The sequence below is a fragment of the Microtus pennsylvanicus genome, chromosome 11, assembly GCF_037038515.1.
Source record: "Microtus pennsylvanicus isolate mMicPen1 chromosome 11, mMicPen1.hap1, whole genome shotgun sequence".
In the NCBI taxonomy this organism is placed as follows: domain Eukaryota; kingdom Metazoa; phylum Chordata; class Mammalia; order Rodentia; family Cricetidae; genus Microtus; species Microtus pennsylvanicus.
Genome location: NC_134589.1, coordinates 95,497,849 through 95,523,918, shown reverse-complemented (window position 1 = coordinate 95,523,918; position 26,070 = coordinate 95,497,849). Strand labels below are relative to the sequence as shown.

The window sequence follows — 26,070 nt, the reverse complement described above, 5'->3', positions numbered from 1 at the left end:
CATGGAATATTGTCAAAATTTTAAAACAGAAGAATCCCAAATTAAAGACATTAGGAAGATCTTCGTATTTTTAAATATTGGCAAGTCATTAATGATTCTTTCAAACAAGTATCCAAAAATACACGGGTCTACAACGATACAAGTACTCCATTTGCCCCGTTTCTAAACCCGACCATTGATTTCATTGTGGCAACCTGCCAATGCTTTATAGATAACGGCTCATTAAAACTGACTTCTTATATCTGAAGGCTTTGAGTATCAAGGAACAATGGACTTTCTTTGATGGTGTCCAGAGAAGACAGGTTACAAGTAGGCCCAGGGTATGAGTCATCTCAGACACGCATAATTCCTGCAATCTACCCATTTGCAGCAAATAGAACCCAACTCACTGATCTGCAGTGAGACCAGTTCACAGCGTTAGGTCCCTAGAACCATGCCCTGACTGTTCCTGTGTGTAGACTCCCATTGCTCTACCTCCAGGCTCTCCTTTTTATCCAAGTGTATTCACCCATGCGTAGTCTTTCCCTGGGCCCTCCTCCCTCTCATCCCCTCACCATGCTTTTGTAATAGTGCACAGGCTAAGCAACACTTCCAGTTCCTTCTCCCTTCTCAGTCTCACTGTGTGGCAGAGAGAAGCTCTTACAGTGTCTGCCAGGACAAGCTCCATGGGACTCAGTCATTGCTCCACGCAGTGCTGCGGAACAGACTGCAAGCCCCTTCCAAAGGAGATGCACTCTGTTGTTTTCTTACTGGTGGCTTTGAGCTCATTTTCTTCTCTGATTTTGTTTCTGGGGTAGAGCCTTTTGTGCACCACGCTGACCTTAAAGCTGCTGTGTATCAGAGGATGCTCTTGATCTTCTCGCTCTCCTGTTTCCACCTCCCTAAGCTGGGATTTCAGTGTGCTCCACCAAACCTTGTTTTTATCCAGTGCTAGGACCAAACCTAGGGCTTGGCACATCCTAGGCAAGTACTCTGTTACCTGAGATACATCCCCAGTCTGGAGCAGTCCTTTACAATGTTCCTAAATGGCGTTTTAAAGTTCTATATTGCTTGTTTTGCAGTATTATCTGGTGGATAGGTTGTTATTTTCATCAAATCGAGAAACTGTTAGATATATTTCATTTTTTAATTTTTTTCTGTTTCATTTCCTCTCTCCTTTTCATTTGGAAATTCAATTAATTTTTGCTGCCCTGATTATGTATTATTCGGGGCAACATTTTTTTTTAATTTGCAGAAATGTCCATTGTGTGAATGTGAGTGCTCGTTCTTCACCGTCCCTCTCAGTTTAGCTGCTCTGTTCTGTCTTCACACTTATGGATTTCTTCATTCAGTATCCCACGTTCTGCTTGTCGCACGTTGTAATTTCAGTCCCAGCATCTCAGTTTGGCTCTGGTTTGTAGTTTTCATTCTGTTTCCTAAGTTTCTCCTCTGTGAACTCATGTTGATCTTTCCCTGCAAGGCCTTCGATATTTGCAATAATTACTCTAAATCCCTGATGTATTTTAAGTTTTCTGTTTGAGTTGAAGTAGAGGTATTTTTTTTAAAAAAAAACATCTTCTATTCTTTTAGAGTTTCATACATTTATAGAATATATGTAGTTGCATCCACTACCACTTCCCACTTAATTCTCCACCAAACCTCCCTCCCAGCGTTATGTGCTCTTTTAAAAAGTGTATTAATAAACCATGAGCATAATAAATAATGCCCGTATGCACATGAATATGTGGTCACACATTGAGGAATAAGCAACCTACCAACAACTATGTCCTCAAAGGAAAGTGACTCTCATTCCCTTCTTAGCTATCAACTGCCAATAATAACTCCTCTGACAAGGGTGGACACTGGGGGCCCCTCCTCCACCTACACTGGACTTTTGACTGGCTTGACTTTATGTAGGTCTTGTGCAGATACAAACAGTTGCTGAGCTGATGCCTGCCTTGGTTGTCCATGTCTAATCCTCACATACCTTAATTCTAACAAGTGAGTTATCCCATAATTCTCTTTTCCTAATAAGTAATCAAAAATAACTCCTTAAACAGGGAAGGACTAAGCTTTTTGGCATTTCCAATTATATGGTGTCTACTGAAATGAATTGTCTGTCCTTGCAATACAAAACTAGATGCTCCCAATGAGAAAACACATGACCATACTTTCCTTACAAAGAAACTGGTTGGACTTTTCAAGACATAAGTTGGGTGTCTCAAGACTCTAGTAGACCAACCTCTTGGAGGATACTGTCAGTCAAATCCTTCTGCTCTATTCTGCTGGGTGCCTGATACTTGCTGTCAAGATGGGGCAGGTGCATGAAATCCACAAGTGTGATACTGGGCGTGGCATCTATGGCATGTTTGGTAGACTGTGTAGGTTGTAGAGGGCTTGAATTGTGTTCTCTTCCACCAAATGGTGGCTGAGTTGTACTCTGCAAGGCCTTAAAGCACTTTTGCATTGCTTTAATTCTATATGCCATAGCCTCCCTCCCTGTTCTCTTGGAGAAGGTCAAGTTGGGATGTGACAACAGTGTTACAGTCCTACCGCATGACCTTCATGAAGGGCAGGGATTCACCATAGTTCCTGAAGGGTTGGGCAGTTATAGCATTGGGTTTATATAGGACATGAGGACTCAGTTACATATTCCAACTTTTCTACCCTGTAAACACAAATTGAAAGTTCCTGCTCACAGAATTGTACAGTTGAGGAAACAGGGCAGATGTGGCTGGTGGAACAGGTTTACTGAGTCTTCTTCTGTACTTTTTATATCAGGGGATGGGATATGGTAGTTTTAGAAAAAAGGCATCTATATATGCTCTGGCATTTGGAGACTTGGTCCCAGTGGTGACATTATTGGAAGAGGTTATGAGGAAGGTGCAACCTTACTGGCAGATGAAAACAGTGTCTGCACTTGGTGTCCCAGCAGCCCAGACCCAAATAATCACACAGAAAGTAAATTACAATGCTGTTTGGTCTATTTGCTCAGGTTTCTTATTAACTAACTCTTACATCTTAAATTAACCAATTTCTATTATCTTATATTTTACCACTGGCTTGTGGTTTGCTACCATTTGCTTCTTGGGTGGCTACATGGTGTCTCCCTGACTCCACCTTCTTTTCCCCTGTATTCAGTTTAGTTTTTCAACCTACCTATACTCTGCCCTGCCATAGGCCAAAGAAGCTTCTTTATTAACCAACGATAATAAAATGTATTCATAGCATATAGAGGGGAATCCTACATCAGGAGGAAGTACATCACTAGGGATGAGCTCTGAGAGTGGTTTTAGCCTTTGTTTTATATGTGCTTTCTGTTTTGCCTGTATTGTATGTATGTGCACTGCATGTGTACAGTGCCTTCAGAGACCAGAAGAGGGTGTCTTATTCCCCCAGCCTGAAGTTTTAGATAGGTGTTAACAACCTTGTGGGTGCTAGGAGTAGAACCTGGGCTCTCTGAAAAAACACCTCTTAAATTTGAGCCATCTCTCCAGCCAGGAGTAGTGAGAGTTTCAAACCTTGCCCCGGTTCCAGCTCATCAACTGCTTTCTGTTTGGAGTCAAGGATGTGATCTCTCCAGGTGATGGTGGCACACTCTGTAATCCCAGCACTTGAGAGGCAAAGGCAGGCGGATCTCTGAGCTCAAGGCCAGCCTGGTCTATGGAGTGAGTTCCAGGATAGCCAGGACTACATAGACAAACTCTATCTTTAAAAAAAAAAGTAATCTCTCACCTGTTGCTGTTATCCTGTGCCCTACAATGATAGGTTCGCATCCCTCTGGAATCTTAAGACAAGATAATCTCTCTTCCTTAAACTGCCTTTAGACATGACATTTTATCACAGCAGCAGAAAAGTGACTAATACACCGTGCTAACTATTAAAAGTCATAGTCACCAATATTCAATCCATTCGTAGGAAGGCACGGACACTGGGGAGCCAAACAATAAATAACACAAGTCCACCCCAGGCCTGATGAAATGAAATTGAACAAGAGTGGGAATCCAGGAGGCAGAGACAGGGAGCCAGCAAGCAAGTAGATAAACTGGATAATCACAGAGTATGGGTCAGAGTGGCAAAGGCGGTAAGCATGCTGACGTGTGAAGACCAAGAGTAGCATTAATTAAGTTCTGGAAAGGTCCTTCTGGTGCAAAGGAGAGAACAGAAGTCAAATAATCACGATTTACTCTCCAAAGCAAGATGACTCGGCTAGGAGGGATAGAAGTGCTCTTACTAACACTTATACCAGCGGTAACAGGATCATTCTCCGGCAACGCCAGATACATGTTTTTACTAATTAGACTTTAAAAGAGATAGCATGGTCGTGAGGCTGCTGGAGTAAAGCTGAGCCATCATGTTGATCCCAACTGCATGCCTGAGGGTAAACATGGGAAGGAATCCATAGACATGAGGGAAGCCAGAAGGTTGACTCTACAGGAGAGGGAGAGATGATAAGGAGGTGGAGAAGTCGAGAATGCCTTCCTGTCCAGTTCTATCACCTTATTTAGGTTCTATTACAGAGAAAGATGACAAAGGAGGAAGCCAGAGTAATGTTTCTGTATGCAAGGGAGAGCAGAGTGAGCGGAGTGAGGACCTGATAGAGTGTAGCTAAGATTTTTCAGTTATATATTCATAACTACAGCCTTTCAGTTATTAGGACTGGAAGCTTTAACACATTAAAGCGAGGGAACATTAAGCAGACCTCGTCACTGTTGCTGAGAAGAATAACTATATCTTCTTTTAAGATCTCATAAGAGATCATTTTACATCTAACTAATGTACTTATTGGGTCCTGTATGATTATTACAATATTTGACACCGTCTTACAGACTGCAAAATTCTTGGAAGCAAGATATAGTCCATCTTCTCATGCATACTCTGATGGTTAGTTTTAATTGCCTGGTTGGCACAAAAAAGAACCACCTGAGTGAGAATAGAACCTCAGTTGTCTGGATCAAATTGGCCTGTGGACATATATATTGGGTATTGTCTTGGCTATTAACTGATCCATTCAACTGTGGGTGGCACCATCCTGTAGGCTAATCCTTGAACCATATAAAAGCAAAGACATTTTACTGAATGCAAAGTAGCTACCAAACAGGGGTCTATTTGTTTCTCTATGCTTTAGTCTGTGGATATGATATGACTATGGATTGGAGTTCTTGCCTTGACTTACCCTCAGTGATGGACTGCAATGTGGAACTGTAAACCAAATAAACCCTTTCTTCCGTAAACTATTTTCTGCAGGATTATATACAGGAATAGAAGTGAGACTAGGATGCATGCTTATACTGGATATTCATCAAAATCTTTCAGAGGAACCCAACGACTGTACAATTCCAAATTTTCAATGTTTCTCAGAACAGAACAGCAGCGTAGATGGCCAGCGTGTGATGCGATGTCCATCTTCAACAGAGGGCCCCCTTGTTCCTCAGCGTTCAGGAAGATGCGCTCACATACTTACCCTTCTTATTAGGAGTCATTTTTCTTATTGCTAGACGTAGCCAGAGGGCAGCATGACAACATGCTGCTGTGGACAAAATGGTCTGTGCTCAAAGCTTTCCAGACTCTAAAGTGAGCCCAGCACATTTCCTCACAGCCTCCTCCCCTAACCCCGCAGTCCGTGCTTCGTCAGCTCTGCTGATGTCCGTCAGTGTAGAGTGTAGTGGTCTGCTTCCAATTTCCACTCTGCACCACCTGAGAGCTCAGCAAGGCACGGAGGCTGCATGTTACACATTCGGTTTCAAGGGAGCACACTGGGCACGGTGCTCTCAGCTATTTAGAAAATTATATTTCCTAGGGCTACACTCCCAAATCAGTTTATGCAAAGGGAGATGGCTCGGCAGTAGAATGTTTAGGAGCAAATGAACACAGCCAGGTTAATCAGAACCACTTAAACGTTAACTCAGCTAACTTGAAAAGAGCTAGATATTTAATTCAGACATCTATGGGAAAAAATGCCTTTAGTGTAAAGTTGTCAAAACACACATGCAATCATGATTAAGGCTGCAAAGCCACTGAAAATAAGAGTGTAAGGATTGCCAGAAAATTTAAATCTCTATGTTGTTATCGGCAGAAAACTCTTGAGTGTGCATTTATCTATGCTTGCATGGGCTGTATTCGAGGCAGACAGGGTTTTAGAAATCATGTCCTCAGGTTTTCTATCCAAGAGAGCTTCCATACTCTCAAAAGAAGGCTGCAAATGAGAAATGATGCCAGGGCAAATATAAATGCATCCAATACAGCTGTTTTCCTTGTGTATGAATAGAATACCATCCCATCGAAAGCTGTGTCATTATTACAGAACCCTGTAGTACAGTATCCTGATTACATCTTCAGTATATTTTACTTTTTATTCCAAGACATAGTTTTGCTAAGTTTTCCAGGCTGTCTTTGAACTTATGATCCTCCTGCCTCAGTCAGTCTAATAGCTGGGAATATAGTTGCATGCGAACAGGTCAAGCACTATTTTACATTTTCAAAACGACCTTCTGCTTTGACGACTGGGCCTTGACATCTGGCCAGGGCTGTTACAGTCAGGGAAAGTGAAGGGTTAACCAAGGAGGCTTCCACATCTGGCCATGCCTGGGATAGATGCCCCCCTCCGATGCCTCAGCTTCTTTTGCCAACTCATAACAGACTTTCCCTGTGACACGGTCTCTCATTACTTACTGAAGGCAGGAAGGGGCTTTACCATATCTCTTTGCAGTGGTGAACTGTCCACTTTCTAGATACAATTCGCTCCGTGGTTCTGATAGATATCTAGACAGACATGCAGATAGATGATCTGGATTCAAACAGTAACTGGCTGGAAGTGCAAAGCTCCTATAACTTGCTAGCTCAGAAGTTAGATTTCATGCCGTCTTACTCCAGTCCTTGTACCAAATTGTAACTTTGTAATTCCTTTTCTATATAAATGTCTGGTATACAAAGAAAAAGTATTTCAACTACTTGTCCTCTCAGTGCAGTAGTCTTGATGCAGATAGATCCTAAAGTAGAACCTATAGAGAGACCTGTAAGACCTCAACTAACATTCTAGAAAAATCCCTGTATTTTAAATAAACAAACAAAAAAACCTCCTCTTCATAAGACAGGATTCAGGAGGTGACTGTCAAAGAAATTAACCCGAGCACCCCAAACTGCAGACGCTCATCAGCACACTTCCACAACTTCTTAACTAGCTAATTAAGCAGGCCAGACATTGCCAGCTGTCAGCCTGAAGATAGTTGGGATCTGAGAAGACCTGACCTCAGTTCTAAGACTTACCCAGGATGCAAAGTGTAAGCACCTGACCTCTTTCCCTTCTCCACTCCACAGCATCTTTCAGTAGCTCCTATCCTTCCTCCCATGAGGGTCCACACTGGCCTCCCTCCTGCCCAGGGATCTCAGGAAATGCGGAGCCATGTCTCATAAATGAAAACAAGTTCTTAAATGAACAAACAGACATGGCTTCAAACCCAAACTCTACAACTAAGAGGGATTCTTGCAACTAATACATCACTCACTTTACTCCTCTATAAGTTCAGGATAAAGAAAATCATCTTATTAATGTGTAAAATGATTAGTCTTGTGCTTGTATTCAACGACTACAGGTGTTGGTGTTCTCAGGCCAAGTGTTTCAAAAGCTCAGGAATATTTCAGGAATGCCCTTGCCCCTGACTCCCTCGAGTAAACTGAGCTACTTCAGTTGTATAAGAATAATTTTCTATTGTTCCCTTGGCATCAGTCGTGTGACTGCGGGAGGAAACATGAAGGGCGGGGCCATGCGCAGAAAGACAACCATGGCATCGTCTCTATGCACCTGTCTTCTTCCCTTCCCCATGCTTTGGATAACCTGCCTGCCCTGGATCTACCTCTGGGCGGGATCTGAAGGAGTCAAATTCACAGAAGCAGAGAGGAGGATGGAGCTTGCAGGGCAACTGGGGGAGATGCTGCACGGTGGGACAATACTCCAGTTACACAGAATGCTGACTAGTGCTAAAAACCAGGCTTTGCTGGCCTACAAGAGAGGAGATTTTTAATGTTATTAGCAAGAAGGAAAGCAATCAAATAAGCTAATGTGTATGCCAATTGGCTCAATTAAGTCACTTCATGGTGTACACATATGTCAAGACACCAACACCCACATGTGAACGTGTAAAATTTTATTTATAAATTTTTTGTGTGTGAAGGAGTGTTTTTGTAGGTGTGTGTGTGTGTGTTGGTGTGTGTACATGTGAGGGTACATGCCTGTGGGGGCCAGATGCCAACTGTGGCTCTCATGGCTTTGTTGGTGTCAGCATTGTGTGTGTGAGTGTGTGTGTGTGTGTGTGTGTGTGAGAGAGAGAGGGGGGGGGCTCTTTGTCTAGTCTAGAGTTTGCCAAGCAGGCTAGACTGACTTGCTGGTGACTACCAAAGACCTGGCCATTTCTACTTCTGCATTAGTAGGCTATAAATGAGCACCACCCCACTTGGCTTTCTTAGAATTGGGTTCTGGGAGACCAAATGGGTCCTATTGCTTTCAATGTGAACATTTTCTAATAGATTTAGCACCTAAGCCCTTTTTTGTTGATCAACAAAGACATCCAAGAAGGACCAGATCTTAGATCTACAATAACTCTGCCCAAGAAGTATGCCCAGGGAACAGATGCAGATGCCACGCTGCATGACGGATAGGAGTCAGACAGCTGAAGAGAAATGATGGTGCTGAGAGGAAGATGCCTGTGGGTCTCATCCGGCCAAGAGTGGAGCTCAAGGCATCATGGGTAGGGGATGAAAGAAAATGACCTGGATACCTCAGATTATGTTTTAGAGGACCTCAGGGCAAAATTTACCTCCGACAGAAGATGGTTGGATAGGTGCAAAATCCTATGTTAGAAACAAGTAATGGAATATGAAACACTGGGATATGGACTCCCAAAGGCCACTTGCTTTCTCACTTGGAAGTATCTACGATGAGTCTGCATGGAGAATGGGCCTTCCAGTGATGGAGTGAACACAAGCCTACCATTCCCTTCATCTTCTGCCCTTCATCAATCAATCAGGGATCCACTAAGTCTGTGGGACTTGTTAGAAGTTGGGGTACAACGCTAGTAGTCAACATAATAATTTCTGCCTTCAAGAGTGCACATCTTTTTTTCTTTTATTTTCTAAAGAATAAGACAAGTGAATAGAGTAATAAAGTAGACGGTATACCACATCACAGAACAACAAACTACAACGCTCTTGGAATTTGTTTATTTGCTGTTATTTATTTTTGTTTTCAGTTTAATACCTCCGGAAGACCAAAGGCTGATTTTCTAGAGCTGTCATAAGGAAATACCCGAGACCACTGGAATATGAACAGAGAAATTATTTCTTCTTAGTTGTGGAGATAAGAAGAGATAGGAAGGCTGAATGGTAATATAAGGACAAGTTTCCCACCATTCTTTATTCTCTGCCTGCGTCCTCACATCATGGTCACCCCTTCTCTCTCTCTCTCTCTCTCTCTCTCTCTCTCTCTCTCTCTCTCTCTCTCTCTCTCTCTCTCGTGCGCGCGCGCGTGTATGTGTTTGCATGTATCTGTCCCAAATCATATTTTCCTATAAAAATACCAATCATATTGGACTGGGTCAGACCCATGTGTCCTGACTTTATCTTCATCACCTCTGTAGACACTAGTCTCCAGATACCATACTCTTCTGGAATATTCAGTATTTAGACTTTACAGTATGACTTTTAGGCAGTGTTCCTGTTAAAAATGGAAAGCCCTGACAATCTCATGTTTCAAACATTCAATGCTCAGTTGGTTGCGCTATTTTGAAGGCTTGGGGAGCTTTAGGGGTGGGAGCTGACTGTAAAAGTAGATCACTAGGAATGGGCCTTTGATGGCTATAGCTATCTCTGGTTAAGACCACAGTCTCTGTTTACTGGCCCATCACCATGAGAGGAAACTCCACTAGACAGTTGTGCAATAAGGAGCTAAGCTGCTGTTCTACGCCTACCCCTTCACTGTGGACTGAAATCCCTCTTGAAGAACTGAACAAAAAGCAAACCCTTGCTTTTTTAAGTTGTGTGTCAAGTATTTAGGTCACAATGACATAGGAGTAACTAACCCAGAGAGACACAGCTCAGCCCCCCACAGAAGCATGAAAATCCAATAGCTACAGAGTGATGCTAAAACATCAAAATATTTTACCTGCTCAGTTTTAAAATCAATATTCTCAATTCTCATGCTCAATATGCCATCTCAGAAGCAGGTTAGGAATCAATGTTCTCTTGGTCCATTCCCAGTTAGTCCCTAAAGTCAGAGTCAGGCTCAGAGCAAATGGTGCTTTTTACAAGCATTCTGGATGGCATATTCAAGGGTGGTCATCTAACAAATACTAAGTTTTCAGAGTGGCATATGATGACCTTATGTATTCCATCCATTACCTGTAAAGAATTAGGTAGTCACGGTTCGCTGGTACATTATTGGACTTGTATAAGAAAACAATAGTGCTCCAGAGACCCTGAAACCAACCCTTAGCACCCCAGATTCCAGGACTCATGAACACTCACACCCCACTGTAGAGTTGGTTGAGTGTTGACAAGTCACCATATAGGCTGTGATCTGATAGCTCCTTGTCATGGAAGTGGGTCAATATAGACAGATCTCCCTGCTCTGTGCATCAATGAGAGCTCTACCCTCCCTGCTGCCAGCACCAGAAAGCACTGACAATGCTCAGAGGCATCAGGGAAGCATTGCAGGATGTGATGAAGAGTCAGCTTTTAGCAAGCCTTTCCCCAAACTCTCGGCTCTGCAATTCTCGAACTTTGCATGTCTCCCCAGTGTATCAGTAGGGATGCTTTGATCACAGGAAAAAAGGAATGCTTCTGACTAACTTCAGCAGAAAAAGAGATCACTCAAAGGATGCGAGGTAGCTCAAGGGATGGATGGATGGATGGATAACCAGGCTTAAAGACATAAAGAGAGTAATCAGGGAGGATCTAGGATGCAGCCCTGGGAATCCCTCTTCACTTAGTTGTACAAGGATATCATCATAAAAATGAATCCATTCCTTATTTTCAATCACATTTTTTCCTGTTTTGTTCAATATTACTATGCTCAATATTCAATGGCTCAGAAGCAAGGGTCCATTTGGTCAACCTTGGTCATAACTCCATCCATCAGCTAGAAATGGGCCCTTAATTCATTTTCCCTTGAAGACTGGATATAATGGGGAGTTGAAGGGACCTTAGATGAACAGTATGGTGCTGGTTTATGTCAGGACAAAGAGGTTTAATTATCAGACTTCCCATAAGCTAGCATCACCCGGAAAGCATGTCTCAATAGGGGAGAATCAAGCTTAAGTCGACCAGTGGGCATGTATTGTGGGTATTGTCTTGATTATGCTCATTGATGTGGAAAAGTGTAGCCCATGTGTGGGAACTAGTTCCTGGGTTTGGGTCCTTGACTCTCTGAGAGTATAAGAACAGGTTTATTGATTTGTTTCTGCCCTTGGTGTGACAAGTTGCTGAAGTCCACGCTGTCTCGACTCCCCTGAGTTTGTGAGACAGAATTAACTCTCCTCAAAGTTGCTCTTCACCACAGCAATCAAAAAAGAAGCCATTAGCTTAGCTATTGTAGTTGATGTACAGTGCTTACATATATGGAAACATAGCCTAAAAAATAAAGGTAATCCTAGGCCATAAAGAAATATAAGGAGCTCTGCTGTCCCACTGCTTCTTAGGGCCACCAGTGTGGTCTCCAAAACAACGAGGAAAATGATGTTGACTTCCTTTCATTCATTGTGGAATAACGGTTATTCCACCTCCAGGTTCTCTGGGGCTTCAAGAAGTTGACAAAGATTACAAAAGAGTAAGGAGAATTTATTCAGAAACCAGATGATAGAAGGGTACTGGGTAACTTAAATAGGGACCCATGCTTACTTACTTTCTGTTTAGGGTTTCTCTCTCTCTCTCTCTCTCTCTCTCTCTCTCTCTCTCTCTCTCCTCCCCCCTCTAGCCTCTATCTTTTTCTCTTTCTCTCTCTGGTTTTTTGAGACAGTATTTTTCTGTTTAACAGTTCTAGGTGTCCTGTAACTAGTTCTCATAGACCAGGCTGGCCTTGAATTCATAGAGATCCGCCTGCCTCTGCCTCCCAGGTGCTGGGATCAAAGGTGTGCGCCACCACCACCCAGGTAGGGTTTCTCTTTATATGGGCCATGAGAAGGAGGAGTTGGTTGCTGAGGGGCATAGCATGGGTAGTTCTTGGATTGGGTGGCCAGACTTGGATTATGTAAGCCTCTCCCCACTGATCATGTACTTTCCCATGATGCATCTGGTTTTAATCACATGCACATCCATTTAGACAAAGGCATAAGATGGTAAAAAGTGTTTCTCCCTTAAAAGTTCACTAGGTGACACAATTTGCCTTAATTTATATGTTCCCAAACCAGGTCAGGCTGGATTTGTCTCTGGCCTTCTTTCTTGAGATGTGCTCTACGACATGATTGAGTGGAAATTTACCATAAAGGGAAGTCACCAAGTGGCTAAAAATAAAGAACTCATTTCTCTGTGTGAAGTGGAGTATACGTGCAGCTCTGTGCAGGTAAAGGCCCTAGCTGGCGAGTGCACTATTGGAAGATGGGGCGCACGCCTCACCCGAGCAAAGTGCAGTCCAGGGCTATTATTGCTATGCCTGCTGACATCAATTCCACGGAAGTCCAGTGGCTCGTTTCCTCCTCAGCTCCTCAGAGTAGGAACAGCTATAACTGTCCTTTCATCCTCTGTCCTAGCAAGGCTCTTTTTTTTTTTTAAGGGAGTGGTATTCTGACCTCTGAAGAACAGAACAGGAAGAAGACAAATCTTTACTGAGCCTCAGTCAACGGAATGAAGAGATCCATGACAGAGTGAAATGTCAGCATTGTTAGCAGTTTTGCTAGGAGATTTTTCATACGGATTTAATAATAAAATAAGGAACAGAACAGGTTTGCCCTGGGCAAGGGTGTGGAGAATGGACTGAGCTGAGTGCGGGGGCGGAGCGAGGGGCTGCTTTGCCATCCCTGGGCTGTTGGTACTGAGAGGGCAATGGCGGCTCCAGGAAGCAGAGACTGTGAACACAGGTCAGCCACAGGACTGGCCACTGAGAATGAAGGAAAGTGCTGCCAGTGTATTTGCTTATCCATGAAGATGGGGACACTAAAATCTGTCACTAATTTTTGGATTTCTTGATCCATGCTTTTGTGCTACTCAGTTAAGGTTCTAGCCAAAGTCACGAAGGACATGAGGAGTGAAAAAGGCATGCAGAGGGCAAGGTTTTTGTAAGGAAAGCATTTTTTAGACATTTTTACATGCTTATGCATACCTAGTCTCAGTAGGGAAGCTGCCTTTGGAGACAACCTGCTGCAGCTGCATGGAATGCATGCACTTTCTGGAAGGAAAGAGAGCATTACATAGGGACAAACCCACTCTGCTTAGAGAGCATTACATAGGGACAAACCCACTCTGCTTAGAGAGCATTACATAGGGACAAACCCACTCTGCTTAGAGAGCATTACATAGGGACAAACCCACTCTGATTAGAGAGCATTACATAGGGACAAACCCACTCTGCTTAGAGAGCATTACATAGGGACAAACCCACTCTGCTTAGAGAGCATTACATAGGGACAAACCCACTCTGCTTAGAGAGCATTACATAGGGACAAACCTACTCTGCTTAGAGAGCATTACATAGAGACAAACCTACTCTGCTTAGAGAAAACCCAAGATGGAACTATTAGTTAGATACTAGTGAAGCAAGCAAGCATCTGCCAAGGGTGTGTGTGTGTGTGTGTGTGTGTGTGTGTGTGTGTGTGTGTGTCCTAATGTTTATGTGGTGTCTGCATAGAGTTAGCAGGTGCTGACAATACAGATTTACAGATTTCAGGTCTATGTCCTCAATGTTCTTGCTGCAATTTCCCTATTGCCCCTGACATCTGCTCCTGTCCCAGCCACTCACTGAATTTTAGCTTCTGCCAATCCTTTGGAAGTTAATGTGAAGACCAGGAGTCAGAAGAAGTAAACATTTAAAACTTCCCAGAATACATCTGGATAGGCAAAATATCTCAGGTCATTAAAACTCATGCTGTTCCACCTGATGCCCAGGACTGAGCCCCAGAACCCATGGTGGAAGCAGGGAATTGACTCCCCAAAGAGGGCCTCTAAACTCTACATACATGCCTTGATGCTTGTGTGCCCATGCTCATATGCACACATTATCCAAAGACAGGATAACAAATGAATGAAATGTATGCATATATGATGAATGTAATAATTGGTGCCAATTAATACTTTGATGATTTTAGGCAAAGGCACACACATGTGGCAAACATTGCACTTCTTGTGGAGCCTCACAAACTGCTGATCCAAAGTCAGCTGGGGTCAATCTGCCCTTCTCTTGGAGACTGAGGACACATTGAGTTATTGGTGCTACAGCATAGAAGCAAGTACAGTTTTGTGTTTCAAGCCCTTGTCTCAGTTTTCTGTATGGGAATGGGAGAAGATAGCTCACAAAAAGTTTTTGTTTTTAAAGGAATTACTTTAGAAAGCAACTTTTATGAAGAATTTTTTAAAAAATATAAACTTAGTAATGTACATTCAATTTGTGGATTTCCATATAAACCTAAGGGCTTTTCTTTGCAGGATTTCTCTGTAGATGGAAACCCTTCAGCAGCCTTCATCTATCAAACTCTCCACAGGAGGTTAGCCAACTATGGCTCAGGGTTTGTTCTTATAAATACAGTTTATTAAAACACAGCCTCAGACATTCTCTTTGTATATGGCTCTTAACCTATACAACACCATTGCTGTATAGTTGCCATAGTGACCCTGTGGCCTGCAATAGGCTACTATAGCCACACTCTGGCCTTTCAAATATCTGCTACCCCCCAATTCTGTGACCCCAAAACTTTGCATCACTTCTTTTTTCATATGTGTGTTTATGTGTTGGCATGTGAACAGAAGCACATGTGTCCATATGTGCACACACGGATGTGTATACACATGAATACATGCACAAATATATCCATGCGAAGACCTAAAGACTACTTTGGGAGTCATCCTTAGTAATGTCATCTATTTCCTTTGAGACAGGCTGTCTCATGAGCTTGGAGTTGAGCAGTTGGGCTACAGTGGTCACTAAGCTCCTAGGCTCCTCCTCTAGCACCAGAATAATAAGTGTCCAATTCTCACTCCTCTCTGTTTCTCCCAATGAGATTCAGCGCAGAGCTTGCAAGTCCTTGCTTTACTGTGGAGTTATTTCCTCAGGTCAAGGCATCACTTCTGAATTTGCTTAAGGTAGAATCAGCACAGGAAGATACATCTCAGCAATATTCTGGCTGCAGACAATCTCCAGACTTCTGCCTCCCACCCCACTCCCGCACTGATACTCTCCCGTCCTCTGGCCCATAGCTAATTGAACTAATTTTTGAGGCTTGCTTTCATAGAGTGTTTCCAGAGCATTTAACTTGGTTTTCATAGAAACAGCTCTTTTTCTTAGCGCACTCATTTTTCATCAGTTTACATAATATTGCACTAAATAATGTAATTACAATAACAAGCGCAGCTGGCAGAGGCAGCTCTGGGAACGCATACAACTGACTGTTGGCAAGCAGACACCACAGCGGGTGAAAAGAAAGGTAAACTCATGCTCGGCAGTCACAGCCTGGCTTGTTGCAGCCCCCCCCCCAACGCGATTTCTAAAGATGCTGGGCAGTAGATGACCCGTTCATCTCCTAAGTCTCACACGTGGAGACCAGGAAGTTAGGTGTCTTCCATCTGTGCCTCTCTGTGTAGCATGGACTTATATGATATCTGCCAGTTTCCCGGGGACTTTGGAGGGAGTTATTTGACAAATGTGTGTCTTTTCTTGCTAGCCTGCAAGGTATCCGAGTATGAGAAATGTATTAGCTTTATTACAGCATCACATCTTCACTATGCAGACGGTGACTGGCATCTGGTTCACACTCAAAAATGTTTCCTGAATAAATAACTGGGCAGGGACAGGCTTTCCCACAGTGAGCTACTCAGAAACTACAGTCGAGAAAATATAAATCCAGAAGGAGTCGTGGGGGTTTATATCTCCTTCTCTGCTCCCCTAAGAATAACCGAGGAAGGCATGAATGTTGAAGGAGGGAGGGTGAGGTGAGAGACTCAATCTGATAGCTCAATTCCAGGCAGTCTAGAAGATTCATTCTCTGATGCCTGGATGAAGGCAATGGGTTTAAGCCAAGAAGATCATTAGCAATTTGCATTTTTGCTAGCCACATCACTCTTGTATCTTGCAGAACTGAGAAACTTGCTTCTAACTGGCAAATTAAATATTGATAATGTAGATAGGCTGTACAGCATCGTTCAAAAGGCTGGTACCCTGATTTCCGTGTTTTTAAAACTTCAGCCATTTGCATCCAACTACCAGCAGTTTTGTCATAACTCTGGGCCATCAGTAACATTGTGCTCGTATTCACCTTGAAAGCTTCTCATTTTTTAACCCAAATGGATGTATTTGCCAAGGAAATCTGGCATTGCCACTGCAAACAGAATACCATTATCAGTAACTTCAAATGACGTTCATAGGGGAAAAAAACAGAACTACTGAAATTTAACATTATTAAAAATGTTTCCTATGCAAATATCTGTGCTAAACACACCCATTGCATTCATTTTTTAACCTTTGTGCACACACAGGCTCGGCGGTTTGTATACTTGGTGCAGCTCTCAGAGGAAGGGGAACCTTTCAACAGTTGAGACTGGTTCCAGGATGTGGACTGCTGGGTGGCAGGGCTTGAGAGCTATAGTCTAGCTCCACTTCCTGCTGGAGAGTTCCCTGCTTTTTGACACACCTAAGTGTAACAACAGGGCACACAACACGCTCCATTCCCATGCTTTGTCTGCCACAATGAACTTCATCTCCCCAACCATCGGACAAAAGAAATTCTCTCTTACATTGATTTCTGCCAAATACTCTGTCAGGTAGAAAAATAACTAACACACATGTAACCTGTGTGTGTATGTACATACACACATGCCCAGACAAACCTGATAAAACAGGCATAATTATTGTCTCCAATGAACCACACAAGGAACTGAAAGTCCAGAGGATTTACAAACTATGAGCAAATGCACAAGTGCACAAACCCTGCAAAGTTTAGACGTCATTGCACTGGGCCTAGCTCTAGGCCCCTAATTCTTGACTGCTATATTTTGCAAACAATGCTTTTGAAGTTGGCATAGATGCTCAGGCTGCTGCAGGCTTAAAGCCTCAGGCACACTCCCTCTCTGTTATAAAGAAAGCTTAGAAAGTGTTACAGCCTTGTTGAATCTCTTTTAGTTTAAACTAAGACTTCCTTATTGACATAAAAAAGGATTGAGAGAGAATTGAAAAAGGAATAACTTTTTCTCTAAGTGTTTCACCCTTTCTGAAAGACTTGGTGTTTGGCGCTCTGAAAATGTTATTCCACAGAGTGAGCATTCCACAGGCTGAGAAATGCAATGCCCCAAGTTCAGTGTAGCACATATTTCCCAGGATCCTTTGTTCAGCTCTCGTCTCCATGTTGAGAAGGTCTCACTGTACCCGGTAGCCAGTGCCTCTTTTCCCCTATAATATTCAACCCCTTAACACACAAGGGTAGAGGCTGGTGGGTTTTCTTATATTATCTGAGAGGGTCACAGTGAAACTGATTCAGAGGCCTAGATGTTGAAATGCTTATATATAAAAAAGTAGAGTGTTTGATTGTCATGACTACTAAAATGAAAAAAGTGGGGGAGGGTGAAGAGGAGTAGGATGGAGAAAGGGAAGAAGGAGGAAGAGGGAAAAGAAAAATGGGGAGAATAGGAGGAAGAAGAGAAGAGGAGGAAAAGGGAGAAGAGGAGGAGGAAAAAAGAAGAGGAGGAAGCAGAAGGAGAAGAGGAGGAATGAAGAGGAGGAGGAGGGGGGAAGAGAAGATGGAAAGGAAGAGACGGGACACTGCAGATCTATATTGAATTTCAACAACCAGGAAAGAGTTAGAAGGGAAGAGAGTGTAAATGGACAAGACAGAGAAAAATGACCACACATAAGACTGAGCCATCACAATTGAGAGCAGGATATGGTGACCCAGACCTGTAAGTTCCAGTACCTCTGATGCAGAGGCAGTAGGCCTGCCAAATGTTCAGCACTTGCCTGAGTACATAGGGAGTTTGGGGCCAACTGAGTCACCCACTGAGATGCTGACCTAAAACAAATACAAAGGCTAAGAATATAGCCTAATTCATAAGACTTGCAGGAACGAGGTCCTGAGTTTGATCTCCAGAATCCAGATTCAAAAATCAGGTTGTAGCCGGGCGGTGGTGGCGCATGCCTTTAATCCCAGCACTCGGGAGGCAGAGGCAGGCGGATCTCTGTGAGTTCGAGGCCAGCCTGGTCTACAAGAGCTAGTTCCAGGACAGGAACCAAAAACTACAGAGAAACCCTGTCTCGAAAATCAAAAAAAAAAAAAATCAGGTTGTAGTGACTGATTTGTAGTCGTAGTGCTTGCGAGGCAGAGGCAGGAACATCCCTGAAACCTGCTGGCCTGCCAGCCTAGACTACTTAAGCATCAAGCTAGTGACTAAAAGAAAAAAAAGCAAGATATGTGATACCTGAGAAATGAAGTCAACGTTGTTTCCTGACTTTCACATGCGTGCGTCCTTACAGTCAGACCCACCACACTCGTAGGAGAGACAATGAGGTATCTAACAGTATGTTCTAACATAGAGGAGGTTCCCTGTAGGAAATGGATACCTGAGTCAAATGGAAAAAGAAAACTTTGGATGCATTCTCTTTGGTGACAATATTGAGCTGTATAAATGTTGATTTTATTAATTGCAAAGTTGTATTATTGATATGAAACATGAATTAGTTTAAAATTCTGAAATCGGGGTGCAAACAATAACCTCAAATAAAGCAGCCATTTGTGATGGTAGAGATGGGCTGGACGCTTTGGGGAGGGTGGTTCCTGAGGCTACAGATGGCTCTCAACTAAATAATCCATGATATGGAGTACATAGCTTTACCATCTGACAAAGAACACCCTCCTTGCTTCTATATTGCACCCTGAGGATACTGCCCTCATCAAACCATCAGGCCCTCAAACAGCAGACAAGCTCTTCTTCGTCCGCTGTACCCTTAATTTCCCAAGGCAGCATCATTTGCAATAGAGAGCTCAGTGCTCTCTGAATTCTGGGGACCGTGTCAGAACCTCATAACGACATAAGCATCCATTGCTCTTTATCTAGCCCTGACCTACTTCTGGCCATCCTCCTCATCCAAACAGCAGAGGAAAAGCTGAAATCACAATGCATTATTTACTAGGATAAAGCACTCACTCAGGTTGCAGGGAGAAAGCAGTAGGAGAGTTCAGTAAAGCTTAAAACAAAAATCATTTAAATAGCAGAGACAGTGTCTCAGGAGGCCCACAGTAGCCTTAAGACTTGCTTGCATCCCTTTATAGCCAAGGATTACCTTGAATTTCTGATCTTCCCACCACTACCTCTTGGGTGCTAGGACCATAGCTTTGTGCTACCACACCAAGTTTATGTCAAGCAAGGCTTCATACACGCCAGTCCAGTGATCTACCAGTGAACTCCATCCTCAGCCAACAAATGTCCCAGCGTCTGTCTCATGTGGGAATCGCACTAATGGGAGAAGAAATGTGGACTTAAATGAAACATTAATAGAGGCCTGGGTGGGACATTCTACAAAACATATAAGCATAAGAAGAAACAAAAGCTCTGGCCACCATCTCAGCTTCAAACAGGTGAACTCGTTGTTTGCTTGATACAGGATTTAACACACCAGATGATATATGCAATTGGAAAACAGAAAGAATGTTAGGAGTCCTGGTCACCTGGAGATGGCAGCTCAGCCAATGTCCTTAGATGTAACTAAGGCATTAAATTTACAAAGGCATTAAATTCATTTACTGCATATTTACTCAAGCACTTCAGAGTACCATGGTCCCCAGGCCTCCAGCTCAAACACTGCTATGCTATGTTTTGAAAAGCCGCAGATTCCATTAGTTTTCATAGCGATCTGAAAATACAGTTAAGTCACATGGTCCAGTGAGAATGACAGGTCCCTAGCAGTGACATCAAAGAGTGTTCAGTTATAACCTTAAACTATGCTCCCAAATATGAGCATGCTTCAGAAACAAATGGAGCACAGAGGCAAGGAATCCAGGTATTTCATAAAACTCCACAAAAGTTCATGCACATAAGGACATCCAACCAAGTTACAATGAAAGCAAAAGGGTATCACTGAGAGAAAAAACAAAACCAAACAAAACCCAAGATTCTCCTTTTCCATGGAAAACATTCGTGCAACTGATACCCTGGAGTCTGCAGACTCACTTTTAAGTAACAGAACAAGCCACAAAGTTTAACATTCTTGCTTCATCTCCCCTGTATACAAATGACACCAAAATCCAAACGTTATGGATAATTCAAATTCTCCTTGAAAAGAAAAAAGCCTTGATAGAGGTGCTTCTTACTGACCCCAGTCCATTACAACAGTGCGTTTTAATCGCTCAGCAAACAGCTGGGAACTCACATTAGGAAGGCAGCAGAGTCCCTGTGAACTTTGTGATCACTTAGACCTCATGTTGTACATAAAGAGAGTCCAATGATGTCAAACAAATTCCGCAAGAGAAGTATTTATCGCCGAATCTAAATCAAAAAATCCATATATACTATAATGGCACTTCAAAAGAAGATCTACTGTATTTACCAGCTCAATCAATACAAAATTAGCTGGGATAAATATTGCCAGCTCTACCCGTCTTGAGATGAAGCCTGTTATTTAGACTCTGGGTCTCGAAAGAGACAAGGGCATTTTTGCTTATCCCGCAGAAATAGGAAGCAGGAAGCCTGTTACAAGCGGATTGCACCTACCCTCAGCTGCTCTCTTTCACAATTCATCTGTTGACTCAAAACCTGCAGAAAAGAGAAAAAGGGGAGAGTGTCAGAAGGCTCCATGGAAACAACAGCATAAAAGCAAGGGACTGGGGAGTGGCTCAAGATGATTCCTGCAACCCACATAAGTCCTGGTTGTGTGCGTTGAGATGAGATGGCTCAGTGGATAAAGTCACTTGTCTTCAAGCCTCCGGACCTGAAGTCAATTCCCAGAAGCCCCATGGTGAGGGCATAAGAACAACTCTGACTCCTTATCTACAGGTGTATCATATACCAACATATACATAGGTGTATGCCCACACACAATAAATTATACACTATGATAAATTTTTTAAAATGAGCAAGGTAGAAGACTAATGGAGATTCTGGACATCAACCTAGGGCCTCCACAGACACATGCACATATTTCTCCCCACACAGTTATGTCCACACACGTGTGAACATGTAAGTACACATGTACATTGACATACACAACTATGCTCACTCAAGCACATATAAACATATCACATATACATATGCACATGAAAAGAAGAGGGGAAAACAGAAGAAAAATAGTTACTTTCGATGGCTGGTCTCAACAAAGACCTAGAATTCACAGCAATAATTACCTTTTCTCTAGGTTCAGACAGTGGACCTTTTACTATCATTCTATATTGTACAATCCAGAAGTAGGCACCAAGGGTGTGAAGCATCTTTAAGGGGATGGTACAGAGATGCAGGAGAGGACGGGGCAGTCTAAGAAACATGGGGTTTCTTCTTTGTCCATATACCCTTCTAGTCCTGTTTAAGAGGCACACACGGTCTTTCCTTAAAGCTGTATTAAGATGGGTGTGACAAGAAAACCAATATAGTGTCTTGCCCAAAGTCAAGTGCTGGCAATGTTATCCGCTTGCCCTGGAAAGAAGATTTCATTTAATTATCTAGTTCTCTCTTATTATTTCTGTTTGTATGTGGTTCTGAAGTTTGAATTAGGTATTTCACATATGCTAAGCAAGGGCTTCCCCTCTAAATTATACCTAGATTTCTCCTCACTAGTTATATTGAGACTGATGTTACCTAGTGATCCAGTCTAACCTTGAACACATTACATCATCCGACCAGGCCTTCAACTTGTTATCCTTCTACTTCAGTCTCCAGAGATACTGGGATATCAGACAAGGCTTCATGATTCAGCCTAATCAGAGGCAGTAAGACAGAATGTACGGGGATGGTAGTTGGGCAGACCATACAGAGATGACAGTAAAAAGGACTGTATGAACATGGTAGTAAGATGGACTGTATGTGGATAATAAATAGATTTCATAGGGAAGGGCCCTAGAATCACCAGGACTTAAAGCAGAAAAAGAAACACTACTCAAAAATTGATATCACCACTCCAAAGACACAGTATTAGTAGTTCCCCTGCCAAACACTGACGGGGTGATGTGTGCCTAACCAATGTGCTTTTCTTACCATGCAAGGAGGTTTTATTAGAGTGATTATATAATTTCTTTTCCAAACAGGCAAAACAGAATGCATTAGCAGAGGATGGCCAGAGAGATACTTGGATTTAGCTGATTACACAGAAGCCAGAGACAGAAAGGGATACATCCAGAGAAAACTGGTTTATGTCTTCCTTTAACAGAGATGAGTCTTGATGGATGGACTTTCAATGCAAATGGTTAAAATTAAACTATGCCCTGCATTATCGACCGGTTACATCGCCTCTTTCTATTTTTGCTTTTAAACCACTGTAAAATCTCTTAACTTCTAGCCTTGACAGGGTACTGGGAGTTCCTTGAAACTTTACTGAAGGACGAGAGCTACAGCAACCAACTCTTGATGTATATTTTATGTGTTTTGTAGTGAAAGTTTCTTTTTACTTTCCCTAAAATAAAAACAAAAATAAGGATGTTTGCTTAGGATACACCCGAGCCTGAAGTCTCTAGATGGGGTGCTATTGTGGGACCTTTCGCCTGGCTGCTGGGAAGAACTCTTTCGGTTGGGTTTGCTTTCTTGCTATTTTGTGATTTTGAGACAGAGTGTCACATATCCCAGACTAGCCTTGAACTAGCCATGTGGACGATGATGATCCTGAACTCTTGATCTTCCTGCAACCACCTCCTGAGGGCGGAGAGCACAGCTCTGCTCCACCAGGCTCAGGGTCAGTGGTGCTGGGGACCAGATCTGGGTTTTGTGCATTGGTGTTAGGCAAGCACTAATTTATATGTAGATATTAATTAACCACATATTATTTATTAGTGATAAGTATATAAATCCTATAATGTATAGCAATAAAATAATTAAACATAAATCACTGATTCTGAGCAAAAACATAACACACAGGACTTAGAATTACAGTTCTGAAAAACAGGTTTGGGAAATAAATCAAAAACCCACTCCAGTTTATAAGAAACAAAACTATAAAAATTCACAAATATTATGGTTTCTATTTTCTGTCAAAAATATAGTTTAATTGATCATTAAAGAGAAAAAATAAGAATGTTTGTCCTCATTTTTAAAACAAAAATTTCCTTATTTAGAAAACAAGGATACAGAAGAGATATTTTTCAAATTATTAAAAAATAAAGGAGTGTGGCAAGATAAATAAGCAGGAAACTCACAGTGAATTATACTTGAAATGGTCTCTTTAGATTAGGCCATTATGTGTCTGTAAACGTTTACGAAGGAAGAAGAGAAAGTTCACATACAGCTGGACAAGGGGAGGGGAAGTGAAATTGGGCGACTGCTCTAAGGGTATGGGCTGCCCACTTAATAGCAAACAGGGAATAGGAAAGAACCCACTGAAGAAGGGCCTGAGCTCTCTGAGAATCTGAAATAGAATGTGAACCAAAGCCTGACATCCTCTCCATCCTCACTCTTTCTTGGCAGCTGATCCAAGACAGCCCAGCATTCAGCAGCGAATGAGCACAACACGCCCCAGGAGACCTCAGCAATGAGTGCAGAGGAACAGATAGCTGAGTCCTAAGAGAAACTCTCTAGGTTTATCCTCAGTAAGTGGGGGTTCTCCCTTCCTATTTCCCCCTCCCTCCCTATCACCTCCTCACACTAGTCTCCTTTTGGATAATTTCAGGCTGTTTTGGCTATGAGACATGGGGATGATGGGAGGTGCCTAATATGAAGCAGAAGGAGCCCGTCTGCTTGACAGCTGTAATCCTAAGAGATTGCCTGCACTCCCTCCTTGCTTCCCTTATCCTTCTTTGCAGTTTGAATATGGAATGACCTCTGTTCCTCGTGGAACAGTAAGCCCAAATCAATCCTTCCTTTTTTGTTTGCCTTCATCAAGGTATTTCATTATAGCTACATAAAAGTAGCAAATATACTGTGTCCACTTAGAGAAGAAAAATGAATGACACCACAGCCAAATGTCCTCGTAGGTGAGGGAAGATAGAAGCCCACAAGATCAAGACAATTGTCCAGCTCCAAGGAGGGAACTCAAAGAAATTCACACTGAAATGATGACGATGATGATGAGGACAATGATAAGGATGACGATGACGATGATGATGACATTGATGAAGATGATGATGATGAGGAGGATATGATAAGGATGACGATGATGATGATGATGACACTGATGAAGATGATGATTATGACGAGGACAATGATAAGGATGACGATGATGATGATGATGATGACACTGATGAAGATGATGATGATGACGAGGACAATGATAAGGATGACGATGATGATGATACTGATGAAGATGATGATGATGACGAGGACAATGATAAGGATGACGATGACGATGATGATGATACTGATGAAGATGATGATGATGACGAGGACAATGATAAGGATGACGATGATGATGATACTGATGAAGATGATGATGATGACGAGGACAATGATAAGGATGACGATGATGATGATGATGATACTGATGAAGATGATGATGATGACGAGGACAATGATAAGGATGACGATGACGATGATGATGATACTGATGAAGATGATGATGATGACGAGGACAATGATAAGGATGACGATGATGATGATACTGATGAAGATGATGATGATGACGAGGACAATGATAAGGATGACGATGATGATGATACTGATGAAGATGATGATGATGACGAGGACAATGATAAGGATGATGATGACGATGATGATGACACTGATGAAGATGATGATGATGACGAGGACAATGATAAGGATGACGATGATGATGATACTGATGAAGATGATGATGATGACGAGGACAATGATAAGGATGATGATGATGATGATGACACTGATGAAGATGATGATGATGACGAGGACAATGATAAGGATGACGATGATGATGATGATGACACTGATGAAGATGATGATGATGACGAGGACAATGATAAGGATGATGATGATGATGATGACACTGATGAAGATGATGATGATGACGAGGACAATGATAAGGATGACGATGATGATGATGACACTGATGAAGATGATGATGATGAGGAGGATATGATAAGGATGACGATGATGATGATGATGACACTGATGAAGATGATGATGATGACGAGGACAATGATAAGGATGACGATGATGATGATGATGATACTGATGAAGATGATGATGATGACGAGGACAATGATAAGGATGACGATGATGATGATACTGATGAAGATGATGATGATGACGAGGACAATGATAAGGATGACGATGATGATGATACTGATGAAGATGATGATGATGACGAGGACAATGATAAGGATGACGATGATGATGATGATGACACTGATGAAGATGATGATGATGACAAGGACAGTGATAAGGATGACGATGATGATGATGATGATACTGATGAAGATGATGATGATGACGAGGACAATGATAAGGATGACGATGGTGATGATGATGACACTGATGAAGATGATGATGATGAGGAGGACAATGATAAGGATGACGATGATGATGATGATGATACTGATGAAGATGATGATGATGACGAGGACAATGATAAGGATGACGATGATGATGATACTGATGAAGATGATGATGATGACGAGGACAATGATAAGGATGACGATGGTGATGACACTGATGAAGATGATGATGACGAGGATATGATAAGGATGACGATGATGATGATGACGAGGACAGTGATGGCAACGACCAAACTGCTGTGGCAAACTACCTACAAAACACACAGAGTCTTTGGCAGCACGCTCACCACCTGTGCAGGTCTAATCCGGA

At 42.4% G+C, this 26,070-nt stretch overlaps 1 protein-coding gene across 22 annotated transcripts in view; it reads right to left on the bottom strand.

The window, feature by feature from the left end:
- The window catches only part of Rbfox1 (RNA binding fox-1 homolog 1), a 1,543,972-nt gene that overhangs the window by 572,399 nt on the left and 945,503 nt on the right, over positions 1 to 26,070 (bottom strand). For all 22 annotated transcript variants that reach the window (XM_075941979.1, XM_075941983.1, XM_075941971.1 and 19 more), the window contains one exon: positions 20,869 to 20,910. In XM_075941979.1, coding sequence (XP_075798094.1) covers positions 20,869 to 20,895 — 27 coding nt within the window. In that variant the 5' untranslated portion in view covers positions 20,896 to 20,910. The remainder of the gene's footprint in view (positions 1 to 20,868; positions 20,911 to 26,070) is intronic.